Source organism: Electrophorus electricus, chromosome 9 (assembly GCF_013358815.1).
Source record: "Electrophorus electricus isolate fEleEle1 chromosome 9, fEleEle1.pri, whole genome shotgun sequence".
In the NCBI taxonomy this organism is placed as follows: domain Eukaryota; kingdom Metazoa; phylum Chordata; class Actinopteri; order Gymnotiformes; family Gymnotidae; genus Electrophorus; species Electrophorus electricus.
In genome coordinates this window covers 936,024-951,706 of record NC_049543.1, presented here as the reverse complement: position 1 = coordinate 951,706, position 15,683 = coordinate 936,024, and the positions used below count along the sequence as shown (strand labels likewise).

The 15,683-nt window shown below is 43.0% G+C and overlaps 1 protein-coding gene across 1 annotated transcript; it reads right to left on the bottom strand.

Annotated features, from left to right (window-relative positions):
- Window positions 1-7,586: 7,586 nt before the first annotated feature.
- atad1a (ATPase family AAA domain containing 1a) lies at window positions 7,587-13,185 on the bottom strand. The gene is made up of 10 exons (XM_027027757.2): window positions 13,115-13,185; window positions 12,553-12,864; window positions 12,121-12,219; window positions 11,602-11,722; window positions 11,160-11,360; window positions 10,185-10,291; window positions 9,976-10,065; window positions 9,756-9,806; window positions 9,087-9,259; window positions 7,587-8,981 (listed from the first exon to the last, which is right to left on the bottom strand). Exons 2-10 carry the CDS (start codon window positions 12,721-12,723, stop codon window positions 8,858-8,860), a joined length of 1,137 nt encoding a protein of 378 aa, XP_026883558.2. The 5' UTR covers window positions 12,724-12,864; window positions 13,115-13,185; the 3' UTR covers window positions 7,587-8,857.
- Window positions 13,186-15,683: the final 2,498 nt, after the last annotated feature.

The window sequence follows — 15,683 nt, the reverse complement described above, 5'->3', positions numbered from 1 at the left end:
TAAGTGAAATAAAAATCAGTGCTCATACAAGCATTCTTACAAGATGACAGAGCAGAGAGTTTTGGTACATGAATACTGAGTACTGTTGGCCAGGGTGGGTGACTGGTGGTCCCGCTCAGACTGGATGGTTACACTCAACAGCTATTTCTTTGCAAGCCTCACAGTAGTTATGAAGCACAAATCATGTATCAATGAGCAAAGGGAAGTCATTAAGATTTATGTCTATTCCAATTCTCTGCGCTTCAAACCTTCAGATGCCCAACTGCACATTCAGTAGCTGTTCTGGCTTGACACAGATCAGGCCAAAGTACTGGTCCTGAGTGCTGAGTCCACTGTTACATATATTAGTCAGCCTGTCCTGATGGTGTAAAGGCGTTAGAGACAGCCTGACATGACAGTCCAAAGTCGCTAGCAGTCTTGCGCAGTATTGTTTCATCACTTAGATAATATTGTGTATAGGCAACTTTTTTTTCCCCACATCGATAGGTGATCTCATCTGTGATGAAGTCAGAGACTTGCCCCATCACCAAGTCACCTGCCAGAGAGCAACAATACCTGATGCAACAGGTTGTGAACCATAGAAGTATGACTTACCTGAGATCTTGGTTCCAAAAGAGTGGAAGCCCCAACCCTTGTCCAGGTCAGAAGGGCCCATGACCGTACAGGGGGGGCTGCCGAAGAGGAACTGAGTCAATAAATGTTCAGATTTACCGATAAATGTACTGACGTAATGGCCATTCAACTGTGCACAGGACTCACATTGACACATTGTATTATTTTGATTTTATTCTTCTTCTGAAGAGCCACCCGCCTGAGATATTGGTTTAGCCCAGAGTGGGGCTTCCTGTATTTAATGGGGGCATAGAACAGAAGGTGGCGGTTGGTGAGATGGGAGTTGTAGTCATTTAATGATTGCCTGCTGACTGAGTAGCAGCTAAGGCTAGTTCAGTCTGGTACTGAAGCCTAGTCCAGTGTTAATGAATAGGACTGTTGATTAATATTTAAGGAGCATTAGAGTCCTTTTTTTTTTTTTTTTTTTTTAAATTTCCACAATTTTTACTAATAAATTGAGCACACTAAACCTATCTGGAGGTGTTCTGTACTCTTGGTGCGGTGAACCCCGTGCTCTGTCCTTATGCATAAATCCTGGACTTTCTGCGGATTATACCATCCTCCGAGGGGGAATCCTACACATCACCGTTCATCCCCCTTTGAATGTAAGGCCAAAGTGGATCACTTGAGTGATGCGCCTGGTATTCCGGAGTTCTCTCGCCACTCTTCAGCGATAATTTCTTTAAAAAATGGCCCACCAGCCGCTGGTCCGAGGCCTGGTGCAAACCGTTGTTTTGCGGTTTGGTTTGTACCTTCAGGTAAGAGGATTTAAAAGTACAGAGCACAGTGTCTTCTAGCACCTCCACACAGCAGTAACAGTACAAGGGAAGTGAAATTCAGCTTGTTGGTTTTGACTGGTCCTCATCCTGCCAAACCTGCTGCCATTCAACCCATCAACTCTTCATGAATCTGGGCAGGAAAAATGCAAATATATGCAAAACATTTGGTGTTACGGGAATTTCAATAAGGTATTTAAATATATTCACAATATATGCACACAACATGAGAGGCGTGAGAGGCTTATCCTTCACTGAAAATTAGACATCATTAAAAGACACTAATGGACGGAAAGAACTGCTGGACAGTCTTTAAAAAACTGCAAAAAAGCTGAAAATCGAAGGCTTTGGTTAAAAGCTTTTTCATGGTATTGAGACGTCTCTGCTAACCCTCGCAACACCGTCAGAATAATTATTGAGATAAGGAAAGTACAAACTCCCTCCTTCTCCCTGGCTCACTGAACAGAGAAGTCTGGGGGAAAGGTGTCGTGGAGCTGAGCTACAGCAACTTCAGGGAAATACAGCAAGAGAATACTAGGCAACAACTCCAGTAATCCACAGATCATCTCTAGTAAAGCAGCAAAGATAATAGCCGTACTCAAGAACGCCTTCACTTACAGGTCTGCAAGTGCGTAAAACACTCTCCACGGTCTGTAGGGTTGCCTGACTTGTTTTTTTAAGTATGACGCACTGTCCTACTGTTAAGGACATACGTTGCTCTGTGTAAGAACATTTGCCAAGTGCTGTAAATGTAAAAAGTAAAGAAGTATTTGGTATGTCAGGTACAGAATGTCACCTGCCTACCCTCACTCCCAACTCAACAGGCAGCAATACACCCTACGGAGGTGTTTTATAGGCACAGGGGAGACCTGATGTGGTCAAACCACATGAAAATATCTGATGAAAGAGTGACAGCTGCACACTAACAATCACAGTGAGAACATTTCTATATATCAATTCTGTGATGCATGTTGCCATGGTAACCAGGAGGTCAAGAAATGTAAAGAAAAAGAACACCACTACTCAGAATCCTGATCCTTGAAAAGAATGCCCTTGGTTCACTACTCCCCAGTTGGTTTTCACTAAAGGTTTCACAGAAAGCACTGCTGTACATCACCACTGGCTGAGAAAACAAATCTAAGTCAACTAAACCAACAAACATACAAATAAACAGGAGACATGCAGGAAACATGCTTCTGTGCTACCTCACAGAAGTGTGAAACATGCACATTCTGCTGTTTATTTTGTGCCATAAAAGTGGATAGAGAACAGTTTTAACCATTTTTATGCTAGAGGAGGACCCCTCCTCTACGTAGATGGACCCTGGAGATCCCTAGTGCTGCCAGCCTAGGCCACAGACGTCCCCTGAGGTCCTCCTGATACACGCCCAGTGGGGTACCATCAGGTTTACTTGGAAGAAAGTTGGTCAAGGAAAAAAAAATTAAAAATCAACATGGTTTTTTTTTGTTGTTGTTGTTGGTTTTTTTTGCTTCAGTTGACCAATTCCTCGTAGATGCTAATTTGACATCTTGTCTCAGATTGTAATGAAGCAAAGACTAGTTTCAAATTGCTCTCCAACCCATTAAAACATTACCTGCCAGGCACTCTACTGCTGAAAAGACAAGAAGATTAACAGTGCCATGGAAAGTTCACCAAATGATGCAATAATGTCTCCTTAGGGGGTCAGTGCAAGTTTGGCAGCGCGTGTATGTGTGTGTGTGGGAACAGCCTCAATCCTAATTCAGTTTCTTTATTTATGCTTTCTTGCTTTTCACCCAAGATTAGGCATGCAAGTCACTTACTTAAAAGAAAACTGCCTGAAAAGGAGATCATTTTTGTTTCTGACATCAGCTGGTGAAAAATGACATCTTAGTTCACATTTACTTAAGTCTGATACGAAGCCCAGAGCTACAACGTTAACGTAGCTATACAATTTACGGCATTTATCAGTGTCATATCAGTCTGTTTCCCTAATAATGTAATATTAAAAATGATTTTAGCTCAGAAGAAACGAAAACTGTACCTGAATGACAAAAAAATAAATTCATGCATAACTTAACTGAGGTGCAAAATTTGGTATTTTCCATAATAAAAGACGACGGTCACAAGATTCCTGAATCCATTATCATATCAGTCTGCCCAGAGCATTTGACAGACCTCTCTATGCAATGGTGAATACACCTAATGAATACACCTAGCCAAGCACAAGAGGCTAGAGTGGAAAACGAAAAGAAATGAAAAGATTCGGGGGGGTTAGAGAAGTGGAGGAGTTTTAGAAGGCCACTGAGTTTCTCTGCCTCAGAAACATTTAGAAAATGCATTCCGATGCTCATCCAGAGGCAAGTGTGGATAAATGGCTTTTCCACATTTACCATATTCCCATTATCATCTCTCCACAAGCACAACTCCAACTCTGATCTCATTCTTTAATGGCACTAAACAACAAAGACCATTTGCCTACATGTAGTTAAAATAAAATCATGAAGAAATAAATTATGAAGTCTTTTGATGGCCCTAAACACCCTGTAAATTGTAATGACTGGAAAGTTCATCTCAGTCATGGACCTTTAAAGCTTTTTCTGTTAAAGAGGACTCACGGGGGAAATCAACAGTGGGATAAAAACACACTGGCAGAATGCAAATTACACACTGGCAGCTGGTTATGGGGGTGGTAAACTTTTTTTTCTCCAGGACATAAAGGGAACCAGCACAGTACTGATGTGAGGTCACAGGGTCCTTACAGTGTCTTGAAATAGCAGGACATGGAAGGACACTGAGGGTGTAATATCAGCTAACGTTAGTTAGATAAACTTGGTTAGCTGATGGTACAACCTTCACATTCAGGCTAAGGTCCCAAACTAGCTGTTAGCATTCATCCATATGCAATTCATTCAGAAAAGTCAATAAAGTGTATTAAATAAGTTGGATAGCTAGATACTTACATTAACACAGTGTCTACTTACATTACCATCGTGTCTACGCACAATAACAGCGTCTACTTACATTACCATACAGTGTATATTTACAGATGCATTTAGCAATATCTGCAAACCTCAAATAAAACTAAAATAAAGAAGAAAATGTAAAAATACTCAGAAGTTACCAATTACTAATCAGCTACTAATGTTACTCAGGAGTGCTTATATATCCCTGTCTAACCCATAAACTGAAGAGAGCTGCAAACTAACACTGCACCTGCAGGGTTGGTGCAGCCCCACCTGCTTTAGTGTTGTCACATCTGACCTGGCTCATCAACCCTTTAACAAACCATTAAAACACAACAGAACGCAGAGACAACCTGGTAAAGCCTTTGTGTTTGTGGCTACAGTGCAAAGCCCCGGCGGCTGAATCTGACCCTTCCTAACGGCGAGGGTTTCTCACGTGCACTCACTTTCACGTAGCTTCGTCTGAGTCCGGCACGCGCCGCCTGTACCCTGAGCCACACAGACGAGATCCCGATCCCGTGCGGGCTGCGACCATTAATAAGTAGAGGACTGAAGGTCTAGAAGCCTCCTGCCTGACGAGCAGAGAATACCTGCCGTGCGCAGTGACTCAGCCCTTCCTGTGTTTGCGTTGACAACGCGAGAGGAAGAGGAGGTGATGGCGAGCTCATTAGTCATTAGCCCGTCTCCTGCTTCTTGGTGGCCACTTTTCTCTCCCAACTAACTAACGCCGCTGATGGGGCTGCCGACGTGGTGCACGGGCGTGGTACGCGCGCACCGCGTCACCGGCACAGTCAAGGCCGAACCAGGACGCGAGGAACGCACGACGTCCGGAATGGCTATGAGCGTGCGTTCACGCGTTTGGGTTTGCCGGATAAAGGCTGCCAGATTTGTCATAGTTAGAACACGAACGCCCACAGTAGGTTTTTCATACAGAGTTAATCTGATTGGTTTCAGCTCTGTGGGAGTTAATTCAATACTGTGCTGAGATACCTTACTTGGTTCAGTGGATCGGGGGGGGGGGGGGGGACCTTAAAGACTCTCCAGCTGCAGGGTTTCAAAATGTCAACATTACCATTAGGATAAGGTTAATGAACAAGACCAACGAAGGCCATACCGGAAAATGTCTTTTTTTGGGATAATTACACTGTTCAGTTATTGGTAGAAGAATATATACACTAGAATGGCATAACGGCTAGTGGTAGGGTGTAGGGTAAAAGTTAAGGGTAGAGAAAACATTCTCACAGTAATCTCTCTCACCATCACCCCCAACACCCCTGTTGAAAGCAGAGTTGTGAGCTGTAATGAACTATGCCTGTCTGACTTTGATAGAAGTGGATTAAAGAACTCAGGGATCCAGGAGTCTTCACCCACATAAGAAAGTGCTCTAACTCATTCACACTAACACACACCCACACACACGCACTCTCTGAGAAAGGCAGCTCTATGTGGGCCTTTTGACTGCATTTCATCTTTTACTTCATCAAACATCCATGGTCTCAATCACAAGTACTAATGGACTCTTTAAAACAAGATGTCAGCTTCTAGTCTGAAAAATTAACAGGTTCCAAAAGCCTACAGACTGTCCTTGGCACTACAGTCCGCAGGTGTACGGCAATGATAAAAGGTTTCACTGTACTGTTCTCCTTGAAAAGTTCTACAGCTCACCAATCATCCCACATGATAATGGGATTTTCATCTCCATATGGTTCCAGTCAAAATAATTTCCCTTTTGAATGAGATGTCATCAGAAATTAAGGTGATAATGGGATTTACAGAAGCAGCCATTAGTCATTAAATTTTTAGCTCATTGTCGGCCGATGATGGTAATTTGCAGTGTCAAAGATAATGGCACAATCTGAGGAGGTATCGTCTGCACTACGAACGCTACCAAGCTGTGTTCTGCATGTACGGCATGCACGTGTGCTCGGTGAACGCGCTCGCTGTTACAGAGGCACAAACAAGCAGCGCGTCCTCCCGCGCACGCTTCCCTCTACAGCCGCGTGCCTCTGGAAGGTTTCTGAGGATACCCAGCTTTACCCCTGCGAGCACAGCAGCCCGTTAAGATGACAGGTTTGACCGTCATGAAAGGTTAACCACTGGAAATCAGAGTTGGGCAAGACTGACATCACTGCTGCATGAGGGACACAGGCGCTCGTGGCACAATTCATACTGGCTTATTCACTTTTCCAGTTCATGTTCCATATTGTGCACAGTTCACCAGCACCATCGTTTAAAAGACCAAGTTCTTGTTCCCCTCTAATATCTAAGTGCGATTACTTGTCTCTAAAACGACTTCTGATTTATGCGCACGTGCCAAGGCAGGGGGAATATTACCCAATAACACGACGCATGTTTTCATGATCCAGTCATATCTGCGCGGGTAAACTCGGGCCCCACCGAACATGCACTTTTACACAGAAGAAACGGGAAGGAAACGCGGTGTGATTTCGGTTTAAATGTATTTCGTAATCGCACAGATTCACAGTACAAAACCCCACCGCACGAACGTTCCTACAGCGTTCCAGGGCACACGGCGGTCAAGCTTGGGTCGCGTGCTGACACGTAGAATAAGAATGAAGATTTTAAGACTTTAAACGAGTATTTCACTTTATTGCGGCATTGGAGTAATTAAAAGCAACATACTAGAGTACACTTCTTGCACCTTAGTTGATCATTTGGTTCTAAAATCGTCTGATCGTTTAATCAGTCCAGGGCGGGGGGCATGCAGGGCACGCGCGGCCCTCCACCTTGCATCTCGCGGTAAGGCCGCAGAATACTGCGTTACGATAGCGGTCCTGGGGTCTTATATTGCAGGATGCAAACTGAAGAATTGATTTCATCTTGGCGGTACAGTTCCTTTTCAGACACATTTCACGCGCAGCTCCTGCAGTTCAGCATGTGGCAATAGTGCCCCCTCGTGGCCACCTGTGGTCGCCAAGTCTCGTTCCGGATGTCGCTTTGCGCAGTAAATCATCGCCCATTTCTGTATCAGTAGATTTTACCAAGACATCGATTAACAGCGTCGGACAGCAGATGAGCTCTGTGGGCAGAGCGACAGGCAGATAGAGAGACAGACAGGCCTGTCTGTCCAGGATCTCACATTCAGTCCTACAGATTGTGAAACAAATCCACCAACAGAGTATATATTGCGTAAAAGCTGATTGTGTACAAGGGACGTTTTAACAGTTGATTTTAGTCAGACGTAAATGATATATTAATATCAACCCCCCCCCCACACACACACAATGACAAAAATGTTTAGCATTATTTTATTCAGGAAATTTAGAAATGTATATTCAACACAAATACCAATATGGTGCTTTTAAATAGTTCAGAATAACTTCATATTCACCTTGTTTTGTACTGCCAGACTATATGGCAATGTAAACATTTGTCTAACAGATAATTGATTTATACATGCAATCACACCAAGATATTCACATAACTTTTTTTTTACTACAGTAACATTTTTGAGGACAATTAATTACATTAATGTTACCTTGTGTAGTGCTTCATGAGTTATATTCTATTTTAGCCTTAGCAATTTTACACAAACAAATTTAGTTCAGCAGAAATTAAGCTACTCACCAAAGCAGTTCTCAGCTCCAACCTCGGTTAAGCTAGTAGACCAAAGAACTTGGTAGTCCAAATATTTTTAGTGCATCTGATATAACATACAATACACAAAACTCCTACTGTGTTAAGATGTTATAAAGGACATAAATCTTAATCAATTCAATCACTTCCCATTACATCATTTAAACATAGGCAGACAACTTGATGTACATGCAGATATTTTGTTTGAAATTTGGCAAGTTATTACAGTATGCAGGAACAAAACTTTGCATAAATCCAGCAGAGCGAGAGAGTTGTCAGAGGTATTTTTGTTACCCTTAATGACGATTCATTTATTCGTATAAAGTGATTGTAACTCTACTCTTGACTTTACGCATATGAAAGCGTTTTGTGTCCTTACGTAGGTGTCACGTTTAATATGGGAGTCTATTCTCACCTCGGGTGGTCAGTTTGCCAGGAAGACCTGCGTGCGCGTGCGTGAGAGAGAGATACCCTGAACCCAGCAGGCACCATGACCAGACCAGACAGAGCTCAAGCAGTCTAAAAGCATAGTGGCTTTAGGCCACACAGGGTAGGATAGAGACCAGGGTTATAATTGGCTTTGGAGGGGGCGGAGTCAGCTGCCTCATTCGGTATAACGTATAACGCTCTGTTAATGACTGAACCTGACCAAGGGAGTAAGGCTTGAGTCCTCAATGACTTTAGTTTAGCGCTTACTAAATGAATAAATTCACTCACATTTGAGCTATTCATTAAATAAGCCAATTTGTTTTATTCCCAATTCAGTGATTCCAGCCTTTGTCCCTGTTCTGCAAGTTGTCGGGGGTCAGACTCGGTTTTCTCTCAGACAAAGAAACATGCGTGACAGAGGTAGACTAGCACACAACACTAAAGACAATCAGACCACTGTGTCATGTTGATGGCTTGGATGAGAAGTGTGTGTGTGTTTTAGTCCAGAGACTCCTCTCCGAGTTTAGCTGCCACGGTGGCCAGTTTGGACTCCCTCATCTTCTCCAGGCCGAGGAGCAGGTCTACCTGAGAGACTGGCCGGAGCTGAGCGTCTTCCTCTGGTCTACACACACACACACACACACACACTTAGACAAAAGGAAAAAAAAAGCCACCGCGCGCACACACACACACAACTACTTGAGCTGAACAAGAAAGAGGGCGTTACTCGTCATCGTGGTCGTCGAGCTGCAGCTGCTGTACGATTTGCCTCATGTCCTGCATGTGGACGTAGTCTCTGACGCGGTACATGGCCGCTTCACGACACAGTTCTCGCAGATCGCTGCCTGAGTAGCCATCTGTCTGCTCCGCAAGCTCGCTCAGGTTAACCGCCCTACTCAGCTGCAGGAAGCACCAGCCACAGACACCATGCTCATGTACTGCACACACTGTAGTGGCCCGCCCTGCACATACTGCCCTGCACACTGCTGTAATCTGCTGCTCCTGCTCTGTTAACACTCCCTCTCTGCCTACTGTGTACTGTACATACACAAGAACAATAACACCGAACTAAACCATCAGTTTGTATACAGTCTGGTTTAATTCCCCTGGGACAGCCGACTCCCACCAAATGAGAAAAATAACCCTCTTGGTGCATTTTGTGTCTTCAGACTAAAATACAAATGGAGTCTCTGTTCTACTAAGTTACTCAGCAGAAAGGAAAAACAGTTCAATTCAAGTTTTTACATCTACGGCAGGAACTGTAAATGTCCTTAAAACAAACAAAAAAACCCCACTAACTTGTTCCAGGGATTCCTGTTCATGTCATGTGTTTCTAAACGGACATGCAATCATGCAATCTTTATCAAGCGAGAGTGTTTCTCATTCAGCTAGTTACGTTTTCTCCCGACAGGATTAGTCGTAGAATCTGCTGCCTCTGTGCAGTGTTCTATAAAATGACAGAGAGAGAAATTGTGTGTAAACCACCTTACGATGAATTATTAAACCAATTAACACGCACTGAATTATCATACAATTAATCGTCATTTTCCGAAACTCGTTATAATGATACAAAACTATTCTGAAGGAAAGGTCATGGATGTGTGTATGAGACTCACAGGCAGCCCCACATGAAAAGTGGTGGGCATTCTTCTCAGTATGGCTGGGTCCACATCCTGTGGTCTGTTAGTGGCACCCATCACCATCACCTGGATCGATCACACACACACACACACACACCTGTTAGCACACCTTAAGAAAGACATTCAGTATAGACTGCATGGCTAAGCCACATAGCTGTGTGTATGCATCAGTGTGTGTGTGAGACCTGAGTGTTTGCTCCAGTTTCTAGGCCATCCCACAGACTCATAAACTGGGCCTTCATCATGGCTGTGGCCTCATGATCCAGACTGGATCGATTCCTCAGAAATGAGTCTAATGCACAGGAGGCAAAAAGTGTCTGAGGTGAACCGAACTACCACACGTCACCAGAACAAGCTGCCGCACTGCACAAGAACCTGCAGTTTCTACATAACTAAAATCATCCCTCCTCACCCCTCCTTTTTAAATGAAAACACAGTGCTGACATTCTGGTTGGCCTCATTTCTCTTAAATGATCCCTTTTTCCAGCGATCATAACGACAGATAAAAAGGTAGATGAGGTGGTGAAAGGTGTTTGGCCTTTCACAGTATTTTTTCTTATCTATAAAACTGTCAAATTTCCACCTGAGCATGTCTTAGATAGCCTGCCCCAGTCTGTCACGTGGTTGTCTATCAGCATTTCCAACACAGTACTGGTGGTTAAATGACCTCATAAGGGCCCACTGAGTCAACAAGGCACTACAGCATTGAAAGGAGAAATACACATTTAGAAACAGGCAAACGTCTAGCATAACGACATCTGAAGTCATCCGTCACCATGCTGAAGGCCTGGTACCTGCACAAGAATCATCTCACACAGAAGCCAAATTCTATATGTTACTCTCTAAAGAGCTATAGTCAGTCATTCTTGATCAAATGTTGTGGCTTATTCATTCTCCCCTGGAATTATATTTTCATGTCACGCCAAAAGACTTTTGGAAAATGTACAAATACCAAATTTTAATAGACATGCAAGATTGTGTGTAATTATATAACAGCTAGTCATGATCACGGTGCATGTTTATTTCAGATGTGTACAAACACACAATCATGACTAGCTGTTACTATTTGCAAAATGACTTGTCAATAAAAAAAAAATCTCATTTGAGATTTATCTTCTTCCACAATGACCATTAGTATTCAGACCAAACTAGCTGCTTACCTATTTCATCAATGAAAATGATGCAGGGCTGAAGCTTGACAGCCAATGAGAATACAGCAGCAGTGAGCTTTTGTGATTCACCATACCACTTGTCAGTCAAAGTGGATGCCTGAAGATTGATGAACCGACACCCTGAGGCTTTGGCTGTTGCCTTAGCGATTAAGGTCTTCCCACAACCAGGTGGGCCATATAACAGCACACCTGTGGGCATTGAGAGTCATATCGTCATGGAAACAGAACACCTGGTAACACTAGAAATGACTACTTTAAAGGTCATTATATAGTTGGCTTTCTAATATTTCATAAAATAAGTCACAAAATTAAAAAAAATCTAAATGTAATATCAGGTCACAAAGAAGATATTGTCTAACTCTAGAATTAGAATATCATTTTTCTGTTTGCCTTTCTCCATGAAAACTGTGTTACCCTCTCTGTACATCACCTCTGGGAGGCTGGAGTAGTCTGGATCCTTGAAAGAGGTGCTGTTTTTGGAAGGGTAGGATGACAGTGTCCTGCATCTCAGTGATGACATCATCAAGTCCTGCAATGTCCCGCCACGTCACCTTAAAAGAGAATGTCATGCCACATGGTTAAACACGCAGCATAAGAACAACCACGCTGCCAAAAGCACAAACTTCTGACCACACACCCTTCACACTAAAATATAGTTATTAAAACTCACGAATGAAGTACCAATGAACAAACCAGTGGCAGTAATAGAGGTAGTGGTGTCTCAGTGGTTTAGGTACTGGACCAGTAATCAGAAGGTTGCCAGTTCAAGTCCCACCACTGCTGAGCAAGACCCTTAACCCTTAATTACTCAAATTGTGTTCAGTCACAATTGTAAGTCGCTTTGGATAAATCATCAGGTAAATGTCATAAATGTAAACCTTTTCCTGCAGTCGCTGAGGTGCTGAACAGTGCCGGGGGAAGACGAGGCGATGAGACCGAGACGATTTACCTTAATGCTGCGAGGATCGACAAGATGCGTGGCAACGTTCGTCTCATACTCATTCAGACTCGCTCTCTCCACTCCGATCTGTTTCATCAGCTTCTCCGACTGACACAGATGTCAGTGGATTGTTGTTAGTAGGAGGAGAAGTACTAGTAGCAATATTTTCATTGCTGCTGGTGCTATTGCATGTTAATCGATGCCACATTCTTAAACTGTATTTATCATTTTACATTACATACAGTAATGTCAATAAAGTCATTCTGAATAAATGAGAGAGAGAGAGAGAGAGAGAGAGACAGGGGGACACTAAGTGAAAGAAGGTCAGCAAGAACATGAGTGAAAGATTAGGGAAATATAAGGACAGCAGAGAGAGAGAGATGTTGTAAAATAGCAAAGTGACTAGAACATCCTGGGAAGTTCTTTCATTTCTCTCGTTACCCTTTCCTTGGCTTGTGATTTCTGTTTCTGCGTTGGGTCCAGCGTTTCCACCACCCACTTAATGCTGTAGTACGTAGCCGCGCCGAAGACGGTCAGCCTCAGCATTACACTCAACACCTCGCTGCGAGTGAGGGGGCGCAGGAGGACGTCCCGGGGCACGCCACCCAACATCCTGTCCCCGTCAGCTCAATTAGGACACGGACGGACGGAGGGGAGGCATGAAAAGGGCTTTCTTGATTGAGGTTACATCCAACTTACTGCAGCTAGACGCCGGAACGAGAACTCCAACTACTAGCAGTTGTCCAGACCAACCTAGACACAAAAATATTTGACTTTAAAATAGTTGGTAAAAGCACCATAACCACAAGCACCATAAGGTGACACAACCCTTCCGTTAGCAGGCCAGCTAAGCCCGCACTAGCGCAGGTAGCGTCACCATACAACGGTGCAATAATACAGTACATGGACAAACACCAACTCAGACAGCAGTAAAGGCTCCAGCAAACCGTGCGCATAAACAAATGTGTACAATGTGCAGCAGAATTACTAAAAATCATCTTACTCTTCAACGCATAACACAAAACAGCACTTTTCGTCCGTACAGCCCATTACGACAGTCCGTGTGGAAACAATCGTCAGTGTCAACAGTTCCTCGGTTGATACAGAACATTTAACATTTGTGCAATAATAACTGTGCAGAAATAGACAGTTATTAGAGTAAAGGCGGATTTACCTCTGCGATTCCACAAGACGGGGGTTTATTATTCTGTATTACACCACTGCATTGCAAACGCAGCAAAACGCATTAAACCAAATTTACTCTGCGACGCTTAAATACTTGAGGTAATTGAGATATGCAGCTCAGTAAATGATCGACCAGTATAGAACTTGAAAACGGTGATAGACCTCCACAGATGGCAGAGAGCTATTCAGTAAAGAGCAACATGTTTCCCCGCACTTTCTGAGTAAAGTCCTACACATCTGGACTGGTTTAGTTTCTCAAAAACACGTCGTTAACTGGGGCACACGATAAAGCGACTGAATAATCTCTAAAACACAAGCTGACCGCAGCTTCTACCACAGCACGTTAACTGAAGAGCTGTAATGGGGATCGTAGGCGTGTAATTGTCTGTTAGTGAAGGGCGCTAATCACTGCGTGGACTTAATTATTCAAATTTGTGTTCCCAATCCTCTCCTGACCCCGCCTCACGCAGTGCGTGGCCCAATGAGCCAGAGGCGCTAATCTGCATAAATAATTAGAGTGAAGAGCCAAAATGTTGCGGTTTCCTCTGGAAGCCACAGGAGGGCAGCAACTAGACGGAAAAAGATGTTGAATTTCTCAATTTTTCAAAAATTCGCCTCAAGCGAGAGCGATCGCCTTTGATTGCGTTCATTACACCGGAGGTTCATTAAAACTAGGAATGCGTCATTTCTCTCACCGCTTCCCCGAACAGGACATGGGCACCCGGCCCAGACCAAACTCCTGCTGCAGGAATATTCCATTCAAACCGTGCTCATCGTAAACATACGATGGGACCAGTGATCTTTTGTGTCACACACACCCCCACACATTATAAATATATGTATAAACATTACTACAAACATGTTTCAATAATACTTTTAGATAAAATTTGTTTAGTTGTGCTCACAAACAGAATGTTTAATACCCACACTGCACACTCAGTAATGTGGTTCTAATTGCTGCAAGTCACTCGGGACAAAAATGGGAAACCTTGTGAAACCCATCGGTACGGAAAAGCTTGTGGCTCCATCTGTTTCACATCTTCCACAGTCACCTCCCGTCACCCAGGCGCTGGACCTGCTCCTGTGGGCATAAAACATCCTTCAGCTCCGTGACTTCGGCCCTCACGGCGGCATGTGTGAATTAAACAGGGCACCTCCCTCCCAAGGGAAATATATACTGTGATTGCTTCTGCCACTTGACTCCCTGCTCTGTTTATGGCTACAGGAAATATGATATGAGTGTAGTTTTGTGGTAATTGAATTCCCAGCAGGGCGATGTGTGAGGTCTTAAAAAGGCCTTTTACGCTTTCATCTTCCTGCGAAATAATGCAGTTTCTTTCATAATTAGAAAAGCAATTTGACTGCACGTGGTGGTACAGTAAGCACGGACAGTGCAGATGTGCAGACATACACCTGTGGGCGCATGAATGTTGACTCATTCTTCTGATATCCCACTCACTCATCTAATTACCATTTAACCGCTATGATTTACTGCTAGTTTCCACAACATGACATTAATGTTTCTCTTAACTAATGCAACATGAAGCCTGTTTAGTTTCTGAAGTCCTCCAGAAATGTACCATAATGACACCTGTGTGTTTTAACCAACAGGTATTACAGTTAGTGATCTGACTTCTAAGTAATGTGTCAACATGCAAAACATAAAGGTGTTAATAAAATACGTTTGGTTAGAAGTGACCTGATTTTCTACAATGTCTTTTTTTTTTTACTATAACAGCAAAGAAAGGCATGTTTATGTCTATAAAACATTTCATACACAATGGCAATTCACAGACAGAATTAAATAAGGAAGCTGAATACATCCCGAGATCCATCACTTTAGGGAGGTTTTTGCAAAAAAAGAAAAAAGAAAGATACATAAAACTATTTTATTTAAAAAGAAAACCTAAAAGATAAAATTAAATTCAAGTGTTTTTTCCCCCTGTGATATAAAATAAATGTCAGATTCCAAATCTGTTCTCACAAAAGAATGTTTTCACAGTGTGACAGCAATGAGCAAATGCAGGAATGAACAGGAATGACTATGAGCAGAACCCATCCCAAGAGACAGGATGACATTACAGGCAAGGGGAATCAGCCTACACAAAGAGGCCTTGTGTATATTTAACACTTCACCATATTATTGAAACCTTTTGGAAAGTACTTTGTAAACCTTTTAAAAAGTGTGATATAAATAAGGCCGGCTGTTATTATTGTGACTCCCTTTATGATAACAGTGTGGTTTCCATATGTTCTCTAACCCTACACCGTCCATTTCACTAGTCTGTCCACTGACATTTCATGGACAATTGCTGTCAATGTCTGGCTATTAAGGACTCAGAATGAATAATTTAATGTGTGACATTCATGAGTACATCCACAGATAA

Excerpts from the sequence above, each read along its gene's own strand:
- atad1a (XM_027027757.2), bottom strand. The coding sequence starts at position 12,723 with ATGTTGGGTGGCGTGCCCCGGGACGTCCTCCTGCGCCCCCTCACTCGC. Across the intron at positions 11,723-12,120 it reads TCGATCCTCGCAGCATTAAG|GTGACGTGGCGGGACATTGC; the intron begins GTAAATCGTCTC and ends TTCTCTTTTAAG. Across the intron at positions 10,292-11,159 it reads CATTTTCATTGATGAAATAG|ACTCATTTCTGAGGAATCGA; the intron begins GTAAGCAGCTAG and ends CCTGTGCATTAG.